Here is an 11,545-nt window from a genome sequence, read left to right as displayed (position 1 = left end):
AATGACAGCTTCACTGTCTGTGGGATGAGGTGTGTTATCAGTGAGTGGCATGTCAGTCACAGGGCAACACATCAGGAGGAGAGCGGCTGTGTGGAGGGAGCTTGGTGAGGCGGGATGCTGTGGGGCAGAGGAGGGGAATCAGGGATTAGAGGAGGTTAAAAGGAGAGGAAGAGATAGGTGAGGAAGAGCAGACAAGCATGAGTACAGCAACATGAGAGGGGAATGCCTAACCAAAAAAGAAAAAAAGATGGCTCAACAGAGTTCAAGACACAAGGGTGGAAATGTGTGGAAGCTTTAAAGAGTCGGGAAGTAGGAGAACAGAAACTGGGCATCTTAGTTTTAAGATTAGGGTGAATCAGATTGACGAAAGATAATGTCAAGTAAAGTACATAGACAAAAATCCCAAGTGTATCTCAGAAGCCACAATATGTGAACCCAAAGGCACACATTAAGTTTAAAACAAAAGAAGCTGTCCTGCCACAAGTTTGAATTAACATATTTGCGGCCCGTTCTACTTTGTCAACAATTTCTTTGTTTATTTGTTTGTTGAGTGCATGTTCCCCGTTAAAGAAATAGAGAGAATTGCCAGTATGCTGTAAGACCGAGATGTAATTTGTTTAAATGTGTTTCATCGTGTCAGTAAAAGTACAATTACTAAAGTAGAGCAGAGGGGCTGATCAGAAAAAGGTGAACTTGGTAGATGTGAACTGTGTGCAACATGGGGAAATAGTATCCTCTGTGAGAAAGGTCAGACACAGGCGGTGTGTTGCATCCACACACACACACACTCAAACACATCGAGAACATTAAGCTCCTTCAGAGGGCCTTGCATTGCTTTAGTACTTAATAAACAAATCAGACAGCAGAAAATGTGTATCTAGAATTGGTTTCCGGTATTAGTCCTCCTTAAGGCCCCTCTCATCTACCCTGACCTCAAACTGTCACTCGCAGCTGTGATAGCTCTTCTCTACATTTAAGTGAAATGTGACTGTAATGTCTGACACTGATGGCAACATGTCCGATGTCTGGATAACTCCTGGCTGTTTAGAATAATGAGAATCATTCAGAGGAATGTATGTGTGTTAACCTGTCCTGGACCATGATGAATTGAAAAGCTTTAGTCTGGTCTCCAAATAGAATAAGACAGTTAGTTTTACTTCAAGAACCATCTTATGTCATGTCATGAAAGCTATAAAATGAGACATAACAAAGACACATAATCATTAATACAATTATTGATAGTTAATACAGATTTTAAATACACCTCATGCATTTGTATTGACCTACAAATATTCCCTGTAATTATTGTGTGGACTGAGCTATTTGATCAAGTTCACAAAAAAGGACCTGGGTCATAAGGAAGTGTCGCTGCGGCCCATAGACGCCTAATTCCTCTCCTTACCAACTGGGGAAGTTAGTTGTTAGAAATCTGCTTATTTACAAACCATGATCCCACATTTTACCATTGCTAAATAATCTCTCAGTCATACAAAATTCAGAATTTTAGCCCGTAATGTAAACAATATTTCAAAAATGACTTTTACTTTTAACTTTTACAACACATTTGAATCAGCATGATGCAGACAGTTGCATGTTTGTTCCATGGTGGTTACATAAGTAAAAGTTATTTACAGTTATATTTTGTAATCTTTTATTGATTGCATATCTTTGTATGACTGGCAAAGACAACTTGGGCTAATTTGGTTAATATCTTCTTTCCCACCTCTTGCTTTTTTGTGTCCCACAGCTACAAAGTGAGCTTAGAAGAAACACTGCTGTCCACACTGTGTGCTGAGCCATGGCTTGGCACGAGTGTGAAAATGGAGAAGAGCTTTAGTCAAAATGCCAGTCTACAGATCACTAAAAGCTTTCCACTCAGGGTTTCCCTGGGCTTTTAGAGTGGCTTAGGTGGTAACAGTGCCAGTGGGGTGGGTGGTGCACAGGATTGGGTGCTTGAAACTCCCGAGAGCACAGGAGCCTTTTGAAGGAAATTGTTTAATAAGGAAAGGTTAATAATGTAACTTTACTCGGTAGAAGGAAACAAAAAAATAAGTTTACATATTATATTACATTTTTCAATAGTCGGGTAAAACACCTTTAGTTCTTTCTTTAGGTGATGATGCAGTACATGGTCAATTCAAGAGTGACCACTTTTCTACAGAATTGCATATGTCACAAAATAACTGTAGCTAAAATGACAAATAATATGATCAAAAGTAATGTGTTGATGTACTTAGTTCCTGTTTTTTGCAGTAATGTTATAGGAGACAACATCGTGCAGCCAGGCCAGGTGCGAATGGAGCCATGCATGGTGGCAGAGACCCCAGGTGGTGCAGGGGTTAGAGTCAATATACCCGATGGCCCAGGATTAAACCCTGCTGAAATGATCGCTCCCTATTCGCAGCTATTATCCTAAAACATAAAGTTTTAGTTCATTTCAAAGGAAAGCAAAACAGCAGAAACACATGTTCTTCATATTAATGCAAAATGGAACATGTTTGTATCAAATGAATGTCCTGTAGCATGATACGGAAATTGACATATCATCGTTTTCTTCAGCTTTGGTGATATGGGTGACGTCTGGACATTAACCGATAATGATTAGGCATGTAGAATAACATGTCGATAAAGTGATGTTAAACTAGCCCACCATTATACTTTAAATATACCATACACTACTATTCACTGTATAATGGTGATTCCCAAAATTCAATTGTAAAAATTGTGCCATCTCTATTATAGTTAAGTATATCTTAAAGATAATACACGCAGTAATGTTACTATGAAAAAAAGGCTTAAGTTAAAAGTCCTCACAAAATCATATCCTCGGTATTAAAGGAAGGCGATAGGTAACGTTTAAAGTAGTCTTTTCCTTTCCTCTGGACTTAGTGGACACAGTCCAAATGAGACTAGTTAACACTAAAGAATTCCTAACTCCTTTTCCTTTTTTCCTCCCAATCTCAAAGAACTCAGAAGTTACACTGGCTAAAAGAGACAAAGAGAGGTAGAGGGAAGGAGGAGGTAAAAATACAGATGGACGGGCAAAGGGAAAACAGAGGGAAAGTGTTTGTGAAAGCTAACAAAGGGGAGTTGGCTGCGTTTCAAAAGGGCGCGTGGCGGCTAAGGAGGATGAAGCGCTTCAGGATTCATTTACATCAGGCCTGACAACTGCCTCACATCTCCCCAAGAGCCACACAGCTCCGGCTTAGAGATTCCTAAAGAGGGCCCTTCTTCTAGCTCCCTCTCTTACACCCGCTGCCTGACTTTTCTTCTTCTCCCTCCTGTCTCTTTCTTTTTTTTCACTCTCATTCTCTCTTCTGCTCTTATGCGCTTGCTAGTCTTCAATCAGCCATCATGAAAGTGTCTGTCTGGGCGTCTTAACTATCCTCTAAGAGGCAGACACTTGTCTGGGCCTGCCTTTATCCCCTAAAGGCGTTTTTTGACTTGGACTTATTTCCCTCCTCACACCTTTTCAACTTCCCTAAAGAGCTGACAACAAGTGAGAGCGACAGGGCAAGATAAACATGAGGGGAAGAGACAGGAAGGGAGATGAGAGGGGGCCGTCGTCAACTGAGAGGGAGGAGAAAATAAAGGTGGTTATAAAAAATAAGCAAGAGAATTCGTAAAACTGAAAAAATGGAAAGGAATGAAATGACCTCGTGTGGAAGAGTAAGGACAAAGCAAGGAGGACCAGAGCAGAAGAGAGACCAGGAAGATGAAGAAGGAGAGGGAGACTCTGGTAAGACAGGGAGAGTCTCGTTTATCAGTGGTCCCACAGTGTGTCTCCCAAACACAGGATTTGCAGATGGGCTGAACGGAGAGAGTAGCACAGGGCACATTCAAGTTGTTTTTTTGGGGGGGGGGAGCCCCTCTTATGGTGGTATCTTTCTTTTTCCCTGGGTTTGATGTGAAAGGTAGCTGCTCCCACTTTGACGATGTTGTCTGCCGTGCAGTTTTTAATATTCATGCAGCAGATCGGGAATGGAGAGGAAAGGAGTGTAGAGGAGATTTTTGGTCAAACAGAAAGCTAATTTGCGGCTGAGGCAGTTTAGCCTGAGGCTCTTTCTGCTACTGGGGAAATGAGCTGGAAGATTAGCTGTATGTATAATTCACACACACATGGTCACACACACACACACACATGCATGGATATCCAAAAACACACCATTGGTCTGTGCATATACTTTTGTAGATAGATGCGCATCTGCACACTCAGAGCAGCAGTGTGTTACAGCAGTCACTTGCTGCTGGGCCTTTCTGCTGCATCTGCCCCTCAGGCAGCTCACTTACATGCTTTTAGGTTCCACGGCAGTGCTCAAAAAACAATGACTAATGGTATTCAATGATGCTTTATGTTAATATCACTTATTAATTGATCATCTTTTTACTTTCTCCCTCTGAAACCTAGAATACAGACAACATCAAAGCGCTTTTTCAGAAGAATCATCACGCTCTATTGCACGACTGCAATACCGTTTTCTGTTTAATCAAATGAGCTCGCTTTTCGGAAATTGGAGACAAAATGATTTATTGTTTGTTGTGATTCATTGAGATTTGTTGAGGTAGTTTGGCATTCACCGTTTAATGACACCTTTTAATTTTCTTTTACATTTGTCCCACTCTGAATGATTTTCAGGTTCATAACAGACATGTGAGTCTATTCCTAGATGGGCTTGAGGAGGATGGGACCCCGTTTGACACACAGTCTCTGAGCGGCAGGCTCTCTGATATCAGCGAGGACGGTGCCATGTGGGTGGGACTCAGCTCCAACGGTAAAGCTAGCTGATTTTTCTGTTTTAGAGAAGCATTAGATCCAGATTCCTCACTGTCAACAATTATTTAGTTGTGTATTTAAATCAATTTAATTAAAAAATGTGGGTCAATTCCAGGAACTGCCAGCCCAGGAATGATATAAAAAAATATGTTGTCAATGTTCAAAAAGGTTTAAACTGCAGCATAAAACTCATATTGCAATGGACAACATCTGTTTTTCTGACTTGAAATCAGTCCCATCTACATCCCTCCTTCAATGGGGCCGCTGTCTTTCTCCAAGTGGAGAAAAATTACCTCTTTGTTTATCTTGTCTGTATATCTAAATATGGTGTCAATGACTACTCCACCTTTATTCTCCTCCCAGCCTTTATCCTCCTTCAACTACACATCTGTGATTGATTGGTGGTGCCTGGGAGCCGTCTCAGAGTCAATAGGAGAGAAATTGAGAGAAAAATGATATCCGTTCATCTCCTGAGTGATAAACGAGTGTTTTTCTTCTCGTTTATCAGGCATTGATCCCTAGTTCAAGGCAGGTAGCATCTGATCAGCTGAAGATCACATCAGTGGTTGTGATCAATGCAAGTGATTGGCTCGAGGGAGTGCGTGTGTGTGTGTGTGTTGAACCTAGGGTCTGTGTCTGGAATTCTGATCAGTGGATTGATTATACAAATGCTGATCAGGTGTATTGATGAACAACTATGTCTGCTGTTGGAGGGGGGGACCCTTTTAACTGAAAACTGAGTATCTGATAAGAACACGACTATACATTTTTGAAGTGGTCAATAACGATAGCATCATCAGTTGTATCAAAGAATTAAAACAAAATATGAGTCGACTCATTAGAAATCTCAAAATTAGATGTATGATGTTGAGATTGCTCCAATCATGCCTCAGTTTGGATGGTAAAAATGTTACATCATAATAAAGCCCCTTAAAGTTATCATCTTTTAGATGTTCATGAAATTACACAAAGAAATATACATATTGATACAAACATTGTTGATACTATTTATCTTCAATGTGTTCCCCGCTATATTCTGGATTATTTATATGCCAATTTAAACTGTTCTTCTATATCCACACGCAATACATTCACTGGAAACAATGCAGCATGTAATCAAGCAGTACTGTGTGTTATTTAATCTCATTTAAAATAGGAGACAATGGGAGTTTGTATTGTTACGCTGTACAATTATTCACTAGTTGCTCCATTGTTGCCATTGCATTGTAAAGTGCCTTGGAAGAAAGAGCATATTATCGCAGTTCATTTAGCATTAACCATTTCTGACTTGTCTAACCATTTGCTTTTGCTGTTACAGAGAGTAACGGTAGCATTCAAGGACGGAGAGAAAAAAAAACTAGATAAATCTCCAACTCAAATCCTAGTTGCCTGTATTAACTGCCATCAGTTCTAACAACAGAAAGAGAGAAGAGGAAACTGAAAAACAGAGGGATGACAGGAACTGAAACACAGAGAGAGAAGACAGATACCTCCACAGAGAGGAGAGAATTAAAGCTTATACCTTGCATCATCCCAGTAACAATAGGGAGAGTGCTTTTCACAGGAAGACATAATCCCATTTCCACACGTCAAAGAAATCCTGAGCCAAAGCCTAAGGCTGCACAACCACAGACTGTTCGAACACACTTACATCCCATAACACTTTCTCTCTGTTTTACACTCACATACACCCCTCCAACACTCACACATGCTCACATTGTAGTTAAGCCAAACATGGCAAAGCCTCTCTCAAATGCAAATACACACACAAATGCACAAACACTCATACACTCTCTAAAGTAAGGATGTTTCCTTTTTGGGGGGGAATACACACAGTAAAGCCTCTAACACACACACACACACACACACACACATGCTTTCACAGACAAAGCTAGACATGGCAGGGGTTCTGTCGATGCCCAGAGACATTATCCGTCTTCTAAGAGTTGTTGTCAAACTAGACAGAAGTTTGTTGGACGCTTTAGGACCCCGGCTCTCGTTGGATCAGCACCACCGTCAGTGTGGGTCTCTTGTGTCCTGTCCAACATTGTCATGAATGTGTGCTTGTGTATGGAGATGGGGGCTAGCCTTTGTTCTGTTATGTGTTTGATGGTGTTTCCTGTGTTCTGTCCAATATCCACATGTGTGTCTGGACATTGAACTTATATGTGTGAGATATTCCAGTGTATACTTTGCTTCAGACTTTGGTATCTTGGCATATTTTATATATATGGCATTTCTTGTCTAACATTTACCTCTTTGCAGATCCTTTCTTTTCAACGTTTCAACGACAGCTTTCACAGTTTTCTTCTCCTGTTATAATGTAACCTGTTGTAAACCCATTAGACTTAAACAATTATTAGTACTGTAGACACCTGTAACAGTTTAGATTTGTCAAGAAAAATGCCCTAAAGTAGTTTGTTCTGAATATCTTGTTGTTAGAACAGTTTTTTGGACAAAATATATTTTTTGCAAAAGGGAGTTTTGGGTTGGAAACTGTTTTATTTGCAGCCTAATATCTTCTTGTAGATTTAGGAATATAGGTTACATTATGTCCAGAACATGCATTTATCCTTAAAGGCCCTTCTGCTTTGGAAGCAAAAATAGACTGTGGCTGATCCTGTTTGGTTTTTCTGTCATGAACTTGTCCATTATTAGCAGCCGGGGAAGCCTCGCTTAGCTGCTATTAAGAAACTGATAAGATAATCTACTAAACACTGTGAAATCCTCTCACTCACTGCATTCAGTACAAACCCATTAACACCTTCTTTATGTTCCTTTCTCCTCTCTTTTCATCTCTCCAGGGTCTAATCAGTTCATTGGCCGGATGCAAGACTTTAGATTGTATCCTGCCACTCTGACCAACAGGTGAGTTGGATAAAGTAAGGCACAGAGACAGGTAATGAGCAGCTCTGGGGGATACAAAGAGGCAGGGATCCAAGAAGGACCAAATGAAATGAATATTGTGAAAGCAAAGGTTATAAAGGAAGGAAAATAATCGTGATTGTCATAGAAATAAGGAGGTGAAGTGGTAGCTATAGATGGACTGAATAAAGGAAAGGAATAGAAATGAGAAGATATAGACAGAGATACTTTAAAGATTAAAGAAACAAGAGAAGAGAAGCCATATGGAGCGATAAAGGGAAAGATGGTCCGAGCAAAGAAGGGGAAGGCTAATCGTTGCATCTTAAGATCCATACTGCTTCCAGAGGATTTTCCTGAGAATTCAATACGAGGCAATTAGTGTTTTGCTTACCAGTGATGTACTGCACACAGTGAGGACTTGGATCTTACAAGTTCCTCTCATCAAGATTGGGACCAGACAAATGAAAGATTGAGTTTTCAAATGATGCCTTTGATGTTCCACTTTACTCTAAATGTCCAGTAAAAGACCCGTCAACATTTAAGTTATTACAAACCCTGTTTGGTCACTGTCATTTTTGTTCATCATAATCATCACTGAACATGTCAGATAGTATTAAGTGTAAATACCCTGCATTTCGGAAATCATATTTTTTTTCCTTTGGTGTTTCAGATTTAAAAGATAGCCAGCAAAATAGTAAAAACTGCTCAGTCATTAAGCAATGTAAGCAATTTGGCCCCTCCCTCATCTGAGATTATAATGAGTAGGATAATATCTCTCCTCAGTGTTTAGCATTAGAGTTACTTAGTCGGATGTTTCTTGTTTTTACAGGGAAATAGTTGAGGTTTACTCCGGTTTCCTGCCTGAGCTCCATGCCCAGGCAGAGTGTCGCTGTCCACCCAGTCACTCCAGAGTGCACCCTTTAGTTGAGAGGTAAAGTATCAACACTTATTGTGTTAATATAACATGACTGTATTTTTAAACATTTCACTAATGTACAAATGCTTTTCTCATGTTTCTGAAGTTTCACTCTTGAGGGTTCAGAAATTGCAAAAGAAAAAAAAAAAGTACCCTGTAAAAAAACATTGTCACTGTTAACAGATACTGCATTCCCAATGGTGTTGAGGACACCACCAATGACAGAGTCCTAAGACTCAACCTAAATGCCCATCCACTCAGTTACATCAATGATCAGGACATGGGCACCACATGGCTCTCTAAGATCATGACTACGCAGGAACTGGATGAAGGACTCACTATTACCGTGGATTTGGTGAACGGACAATACCAGGTAACGCATCTAAAAAATACACTCACACAACTGAGCAAATGTATATATTATCTCTCAACAATGACAGACAGATAGATTGGTGTCAAGTGCAAGTAACAAATATAATATATGAACTTTGAGTTCAGTCTGAAAGTGTGTTAATTGAATTTGTCATTAAATCAATTAATCATTCAATGATGCTGTGTGGATGTCGGTATTGTTATCCGAAAATTGACTTCAGCCAGTAAAATGGACAAGTAAAGATACCAGCCTGTATCTGTCAGGCCTTGGGTTCGATCCTTACAATAGACAACATATTCTGTTGACATATGTTTGAATCACACTTACAGAGTTTAAACACACCATTATTATAATTTGACACCATTGGCCCCCACACAGACTGTTAGAAAATCCCAAGTTGTTCTTTAGCGGCCATTCATGCCGGTTTGCATTTTTTACCTCGTACATTATAACTAACAAATAAAGGAGTCTTGTAATTCATATACCATGTAAAACAGAATTGATTTCTAAAGTGCTCATTGCAATATTAACTATCAATATTCAAATGGAGAAGCATGCATAGTGCTGTATTTATATTGTCTTTATTAAAGCATTATTACAAAACATACAATTAAGAGGGCTTGAAGTGGGCGTCAAAGTGTGCAATGAGGTTAGAGTATCCCAAAGATTGTTAATCCAATCCTTTTTATTCCAATGCTGAGCATGAGATCCACATGGGATCGTGGTCCCAGTGGTGAGGCAATGTGGGATAACAAGTGTTGGCCCCCCTCAGATTTAGGGTTATTTGGATCATTGTGTCTTTTCAATACTTTTATCAGCCCCCTGACTTCAATGCTAGCTACTGTGGGTTGGACAGGCAACTAAATTCCATCGTTGTGGAGTTGAAATGCTATAACACAAACGCTGTAGTATCTTTCTGCTTGCACCTGTGGTGGACAGTAGTTTCATCCTTGCTCTAAGCACTGCAGTGAGAGACAGACGGGGGGCAGAGGGAGGGAGGGAGAGAGAGATATTGCTGGATTTGGGCGTTGACGACACTGGGGCTGTCAAAAGGCTCGTCCCTCTTTTCTCTGAAGTGTGTATGTGAGTGAGCAGGATTTTTGGGAGCTGTCCTGACGCGGTAGCTCAACTCAAGTCCCCAGATAAAAGACACTTTCTGAAGTTCCGGTTGTGTGTGTGTGTGTTGGTGTGTGTTTGGGATTGCGCAGTGCTGGTGGCTTAATGCGCTCCCTGCTGTGTAACCCAGTGTCCCAGCCCACACTGTAGAGGGGCAGATAACACTTAACACACATACACACACCTACACACACACACAGTTCATGTGCTATAGGAAACTACTAGCACTCACATTTTACCATTTGAAAGAGACTAAGACTGCACAAGATCTTCATAAAATGTGATTTGATGCGATGAACAGTAATTGACCAATTTGTTTTCTTGTTTTTCAATACCCTTACGAAATTAAACAAAATAATTTGATGCAAAACAAATGCCCCTTTTACTATAGAGGTGAATAAATATGTCTGACAGTGTGAGCAAAGCCTCAACACAACAATAGAATAATTCATTGCATTTATGTGGTTCTGGATTGCAGTACATTGCACATCTGGTTCTATTCATGCTAACTTGTATTCCCCTTTCCTCCAGATATTCTATGTTATAGTTCAGTTTGGCGGGCTCCTGCCTGAGTCCATTCTGATCCAAAGACGGAGGCTTGACATTGCAGAACTTGAGAGTGGCATTGCCACAGAACAGCTCTGGTTGGACTGGCAATATATGGCCAACAACTGCAGTGTGTTTGAAATGCAGAACAACGGGCCTTTGCTGAGGCCAGACTCAGTCAACTGTCTGAAGCTGTCCAGGTAGGTACCATGTACACAGCTGAGTGGGTGTGAAAAATAGTCACTATTATTGACCTGATGGTAAAAAGGGAAAAAAAGATCAGACACTGTAAATATTTTTGAAGTTTACACAATCTTAGAACAAGGACCTAACATGTTTTTCTTGTCTTTTGATATGTTTTATCACTGAATTGAGTCCAAAAAAGAGGCAACATTTTACACTCTCAAAGAAGGGGAACAATCCTTTAGCTGCCTGAAGCGTTTGCATTTTTGACTGGACGACAACTTGATAAAGCAAATTATAATTAAAAACTAAAACATATTATTAATTCTGTGGCAATCAGGTGGGGCAAACACATCTTTAGTGATTAACAGGATGCTAAGCACGGTTTTTAATGAATTTTATTAAGCATCATCATCCGGTTTGAAACTGATTTTAATCATCTTCATGAGAAAACTTAAAATAAACACCTCAAACAGTCTGTCATACTGTTTGTGGCATTCACCCCCAGAGGAGAATATGCTGCTGGGTGGTCATGGCCTCTTTATGGTAGAGGAGATTACACAAAGGTGACTGGCAACGCTCAATAAAAAAAGTACAAACACACACACAGAAGTCGAAAGAAATCAAAGGAAATCAAACACATACCCATAACACATATATAATGTTCACACACACACACACACACACACACACACACACACACACACACACACACACACACACACACACACACACACACACACACACACACACACACACACACACACACAAA

General features: G+C 40.1%; 1 protein-coding gene across 1 annotated transcript in view; it reads left to right on the top strand.

The window, feature by feature from the left end:
• ush2a (Usher syndrome 2A (autosomal recessive, mild)) overlaps positions 1-11,545 on the top strand; it is a 166,447-nt gene that overhangs the window by 11,728 nt on the left and 143,174 nt on the right. Inside the window, exons 6-10 of the mRNA XM_010792799.1 lie at positions 4,637-4,772; positions 7,579-7,642; positions 8,469-8,570; positions 8,739-8,928; positions 10,576-10,790. Of these exons, the coding sequence (XP_010791101.1) occupies positions 4,637-4,772; positions 7,579-7,642; positions 8,469-8,570; positions 8,739-8,928; positions 10,576-10,790 (707 nt within the window). The remainder of the gene's footprint in view (positions 1-4,636; positions 4,773-7,578; positions 7,643-8,468; positions 8,571-8,738; positions 8,929-10,575; positions 10,791-11,545) is intronic.

This window comes from Notothenia coriiceps, unplaced genomic scaffold (assembly GCF_000735185.1).
Source record: "Notothenia coriiceps isolate Sejong01 unplaced genomic scaffold, NC01 NC01_scaffold00036553, whole genome shotgun sequence".
NCBI lineage: Eukaryota > Metazoa > Chordata > Actinopteri > Perciformes > Nototheniidae > Notothenia > Notothenia coriiceps.
Note: the sequence above shows the minus strand (reverse complement) of the source record. Positions and strands in the feature narration are given on the sequence as shown.